The sequence below is a fragment of the Cyphellophora europaea genome, assembly GCF_000365145.1.
Source record: "Cyphellophora europaea CBS 101466 unplaced genomic scaffold supercont1.3, whole genome shotgun sequence".
Taxonomy (NCBI): domain Eukaryota; kingdom Fungi; phylum Ascomycota; class Eurotiomycetes; order Chaetothyriales; family Cyphellophoraceae; genus Cyphellophora; species Cyphellophora europaea.
In genome coordinates, this window is record NW_008481809.1 from 32,959 (window position 1) to 38,958 (window position 6,000).

Consider the following 6,000-nt stretch of genomic DNA (forward strand, 5'->3'; position numbering starts at 1 on the left):
TCTGGTAACACTAGCCAAGGGCTGGGTAATGGTACATGGTGTGTATTCTGACAATAACTCTATCTAACTAGAGCAATAACATGTTCGTATGGTCGCCTATAGCTTGTGGTAGACCATAAGGTAAAGGTCATATAGGCCCTCTGGCCACTATTTGCCTTTGTTGGTCAATACCTGTGCCATAACTCGTATGTTTAGTCGCTTTCTTAGAGGTTTGTAGTGCCAGCCATCCTTGCTTTTTTCCACGGCGGGCTCCTTGAGGTACCGACTGACAAAGTGTCCACCGGGGACAAATGTTTCCCTGAAGGTCGCCCAGCAGGGCTAGTAGGTAGCTTCACTAACAACGCTGTGGCGGCCGAGGAGGCAGGCGCGAATAGTGAGCGTGTCCTGTGCACCACGCTTCTGCGCCTCCTTAGGGGTGAGTGGATTACCAAAAGTGATAGCCAGGTAGCCGGGGAGGCGGTTAACTTATCAGTGTTGGGAGGGAATGTGAGCACACTACTCACCATTAGTGTAGGGCTCCTGCTGGGGGGGGAGTTGCTTTTGATCGAAGCGGGCGTCCACAAATGCCTGGATAGTCTGAGGTTTGCCAGGGGGGAAGCTGGAGGTGCTGATAACAGATACGCGGGAGAGCCCGCTACTAGAGACAACCGGGTTATTATTGCAGCAGGTCAAGATCTTGATCTCGGACCAGGAGAAGATAGGGAAAAGAGGGAGACAGAATCTGGCCAGGGTGATAACACTGAGGTTGCTGTAGGCGGTGTTAGCATCTTTATAGCCCTTGTACTCAATATAGGTGTTGAGGATCTTGTCACAGATGTCATTGACTTTATTATCGTTTAGCAACTCACTCCAAACCTGACGATTCAGTGTTATAATAAGCTAGTGCACAGTGGAGTTGTCAGTGGTCTCGTGTATAAACACATCAATGTTTCTATCCCCACGCGTGATACCTGCTGCTGTGTACCGCAGTAGATACAAGATTGCGTTAATCGCGCACAAGTGATCATAAGCTTGCTGCCTGAAGGGCTAGAGCATGTGGTCAGGGAATGAATCCACAATTGCTTGGCTAACAGTCCTGTCAGGTTAGTCCCATTGCACCGGCAGAGGTAGGAGGAAGAGGAAGGGCGGTTCATTGTCCGATGCTTGCCATACAACAGGAAAGGGGGTGGATAAACAGCCAAGTTAGATGGACTGCGTGGCGAGGCTCTGTAGTGTATTGTTATCAATCTTTACAGTTTCTTTTATTGTTTTGATCTTATCAGGCCGCAGGTGGAACACATAGGTCCAGTTACCTTTATAATTAGAAGATACTCTGTTGTATGGTGTTAGCTGGAGAGAAGACAAGGAAAGGGGTTGTGGTACTAGAAGGTGGGGTACTGGCGGAGGTAGGCTGTAGCGCCGAGGTGGAGGGGAACTGGCTTTAACAACACTATTAATAGAAGAGTTAATTCAAAAGCGATAGGGTATTTGAGGAGAAGGAGAAGGAGCAAAGGGTAATAGTAGGTACCGTGACAACATGTTATAGGCAGAAGTAGTGATAGCCCGCTTTTGTTGTACACACTAAGAGATCTGATTTAATCTGCCTGCCAATATATGTGACATGATTTTAAGATTGTAGACCTCTTAAAATCAAGCCTTCAGATCAACATTGTTAACAACTACTTTACTTTTATCAGTAACACTACATCAGCTACTGTATAAGCCATTCACAGATACATTCTCCTATCACTCTCTAACTACTGTTCTTGGGTACTATAGTGACACTACAGCTCAACCCCGTTTCTACAGCGGTAAATACTGCTGAAGGTCTTGATGGGGAGATGAAGTTGAAGGTATACATGTGGATAGAGCAGCTTATGAATGACTAGAAATAGGAAGTAGGAGAGCATAATAACCTGATTGCCGGTACTGTGGATATAAGCATAATGCACATAAGAGTAACAGACACTAACTCTAGCAGGTAATAGTGGCAGTGGCTAAGTTCGCACAGGAGTGGAAGCAGGACTTTGGTTCGAATGCGGTTATATTCACTGATATTGCTATCTCAAGTGTTATAAGTGGTATGTCACGGTTCTTTATGCTGGTCCTGGTACTAACTGGTTTATAGTGGCTACAGCAGAGTTGCCTAATGCCTTCCCACCTGATGGGACAACTCTTCAAGAGCCCGCTAAAGAGTCCCAGCAAGAAGCTTCAGTACAGGCGGAACAGGCTTCGGCACAACCCTTCATTATCAGTGACTCTACCTCCAAGGCGGGTAACCCCTTTACCACCCCACATAAGGCGGTCATCACGAACAAAGAGGGCTCGCACTGATCAAGCGCCGGCAAGACAGTGCACTTTGAGAAGCAGATCAAGGACCCTCCCTTCAAATGGGCCTAAGCTGAGTGTGTCTACTCCACCACTAACAACCTGTAGATATACTAACCAGTTGATCTAGCCAGGTATTGAAATGGGCAGGTGTGATAAAGATGGATTGATAGAACTGGATGTATCACTTCTGGACTGACTCCTCTAACTGCCTTGTAAACTACTGGGGGTATATAGAAGATGTGGTCTGCCTGTATAGGCTAGACAGTACATACTTGGGAATAAAGATTGTTATTGCATTGCACTGTGCTGTTCTGTAGTGACCGGATAACATTACGTTGAAGTGCTAACTGTGATTAACAAGGCTGAGGCAGTCTCCTGAAATCAACAGCCTTGGCCCCACTTTGGCGATATGATCGAGCGCTTGATTAATAACCTGCCTTGTGCCATGGCAACTAATCCCGAGGGCAAAGGATCAACTGATTAAGCGCGGGTTGCGATCACTCGAGGTTGATCTACAATGTCACTACCCTGTGTTTACATCAACTAGCGTTAACATCCGCCTTTAAATATAGGCTATAACCAAGCATCTTCTTGTCCTCGCGTATACCTTAACCTCTCTGCTTTGATATCTAGTCTGATAATCTTCAACTCCTTTAATCCCCTAATTCTCCTCTACACTCTAACTTTCTTCAACATGCCTACTGTTATGACCGATGTTTCACGCAAGCTTGTGATTAGCCAGAAGATTGAGGCCCTTGACAAGAGTGACTAAAAGGTGGTATGGGAGACAGTTAAGGAGAAGATTGCCGCGTGGAGTGTGGATGACATGAAGAATCCAGGTGTTGCTACTGATATCTGTGAGGTAAGTTAAGTACAATGTATCTAGCTCATATCTAATATGAACAGTTGGTATACAGGACCTTTACATTTATGGCCAAGTATAGCAGTGTTCTAAAGGGTGGTGCTCCTGAGGTGTTACAGGCTGCTGTGGACCTCAACCTTAGCTATAAGTCACAACTGTTTTGTAGTTCATTGGCGTGACTAACTAGCTTATAGTGGCCAACAAGTACTTTACCGATGCTTTCCTGGAATTGTTGGTCATATATGACACTGCGGTCATGGCTATAGGCTTAGATACTACTAAGAAGTCTAAGCGTACTTCAGGCGGCCACAGCCCGTGGTTTGTACCTGCTCCAGCCCCAGATGCGAATACTCAGACCACTGGAGAGCCTACAACAGTTAAAACCCAAGCTAGTGCTGGCACCTCCCCTACAGTCAACCTAAAGTGTACCTTCTCAGCGACCGAACAGGGCTCGCCTGCCAATAACAAGTGTCCTGCTACCAACATCTCTTGTATCGGCCAGAGCCCTACTGTAAAGAACTGGGGTACTGGTGTTCTTGACTTGACTGGCGCTGCTACCCCGCCCCCTTTCCAATATTGGAAGTAGTAATAGCATCGGGTAAGTTCGCTAACTTGACAACTGAGGAACTAAGCGCTAATGGACCTAGGTCTGTTAAGGAGTTCTGACTCTCAAGCATATTTCCCCATTAACTTCCTTCTTTTTCCTCAACGCTAATCTCTCGCGCGGATAGCTATGGTGAGCAACAGTTAACTAATGTTAGATAGATGAGACTGATAATAGTACCAGCGGGTAGACTGGTATCAACAAGAGGCATGTTTCAACCATCAAGTGGCGGGTTATTGTGGGCAGGTATTTAGTGGGGCAACCTTCTTGGTTAGCTAGCTTCAGAATGACACCGACGATCTCAAACGTTTCTTTACCAACATTCTAAGGTGTGTGTATATACAATGTTCTCGATAGTATCAGTCTGCGCCCTTTGTGCGTGGCTTGAAGGAGATAGTAGGCGCAAGAGGAAGTATAAAGCGCAGCAGCGGATAACTGGAGGGTCAAGTGTAGTAGGTGGTGCTCAGGTAACCAAATTAGAAGTGGTATCAGGGCATGGTGGTTACCTAAGGAGTGTATTTTAGGTGAGGGGAGGAATATATATGTCAAATTGGAGGAAATCTGTTAGAGACTCGGGACTTTGAATTACTCTGGACTGTAGATATATTAGCAAACTACCTAGGCGAGTATCTGACATGCGGATAGAGATGTCATACTTACAGTAGCTTCCCCTACCGATATTGAGGGTATGTGAAGATATGCACAGGCTAGAGTAAAAACCTAGACCCTTAGTGACAATAGCCTAGGACCTCTATAAGAGCTATTGAGGGTTAATAGCAGTGGATATAGAGTATTAATAGATCTATCCAGGCGCTCTTCAGTGGAATTAAGGATATGAGCATAGTCTATTATGCTTAGGAGGTTGGAGATCGCTTGGTGTAGAAGGAGTAACTTGTGGTGGCTTGGTTGCCCGCGGAGATGGTGTGCGGAGTTAGGCCAGGAGGAAGGACAAGTCTAGTTGCGGTCTGGATATCGCGAGAGGAGATGGTGGATAACTTGTTGTAAGCGGTGAGCCTGGAGGACTCTGTAGCGATACACTTAAAGAGGTCAAAGGGAAGTTAGTATAAGATCTTAATAAGGAAGAGTATAAGATTTACCTAGAATAAGAGAGTTTATCACTGACATGGCACGCTGAGAGATATTCAGGTTAGGATAAAGGTATTTAAGAACTGCAAATGTATGAGTTGTTGCTAGTTGGAGAGAAGAGGTTATATATACAAACCCCGAAGAATGTAGAGGGAGAAAGTGCCCTTCGATATCTTTTTGTGTGTTCTCGTTTTAGTGCTATTGTCCAACGGGGTAGTGGTGGTATGAATTTTGCCTTTGTTATTGTTTTCAGAGCTTGTAGGACTGTTGAAGGCCTGCTTAGAATGGGTATTATTATTGGTGGCCTGAGTAGGCATTTTAGGATGGCAGTAGAAGGGGAGATAGTGTAATAGGAGATAGAAGGGTAGTAGAGGGGTTGATAACAAGGGCTTTGTGCTTGGATAGACTGTGATATATGAATGGAAGAATAAGTTGTTACTACAAGGGTAGATTTGGAACTTAGCTTGGTGACTTAGAAGTAGGTAGGTAGGCAGGTGGGTGATAATAAATACTAAGCAAGACTATAGGCAGAATATTATTAAGGGTATAATATAGTGGAAGTGATAAGAGAAATAGGGGAAGGCTTTGTAGAGAGTATAATAAAGAGATAGATTGTATATAGTTTAGTTAAGATTGAGTATATGGGGACAATCTAGTTAGAGAGAAGTTACTTAAGTAGCTAGGGCTAGTATAATATCTACTACTAGTGAGTTACTATACTAATTACTTATCCTCTAGTAACCAGGAAGTTAAGTATAAGAGAGGCTAGTGGTTACCTGAGGAGTTATAGTGAAGTAAGGAGTAGTTACCTGAGGAGTTGTGGTGAAGTGAGGATAGGTGACCTGAGGAGCTATGGTGAAGTAAGGAGTGGTGACCTGAGGAGCTACAGTAAAGTGAGGAGTGGTGACCTAAGGAGTTGTGGTGAAGTGAGGATAGGTAACCTAAGGAGCTATGGTGAAGTGAGGAGTGATGACCTAAGGAGCTATAGTGAAGTGAGGAGTGGTGACCTGAGGAGTTGTGGTGAAGTGAGGAGTGGTGACCTGAGGAGCTATGGTGAAGTGAGGAGTAGTGACCTAAGGAGCTATAGTATAGTAAGGAGTAGTAAAGTAAGGATAGATATCAAAAGAAGGAGTTAGAA

At 44.9% G+C, this 6,000-nt stretch overlaps 1 protein-coding gene across 1 annotated transcript; it reads right to left on the reverse strand.

Moving 5' to 3' along the window:
• Nucleotides 1-4,648: 4,648 nt before the first annotated feature.
• HMPREF1541_02920 (uncharacterized protein) lies at nucleotides 4,649-4,825 on the reverse strand (the record flags this gene model as incomplete). Its single annotated transcript, XM_008717275.1, has 1 exon — nucleotides 4,649-4,825. A coding segment is annotated over one exon (177 nt), but the record flags the coding sequence as incomplete, so codon positions are not given.
• Between the last annotated feature and the right edge of the window lie 1,175 nt (nucleotides 4,826-6,000).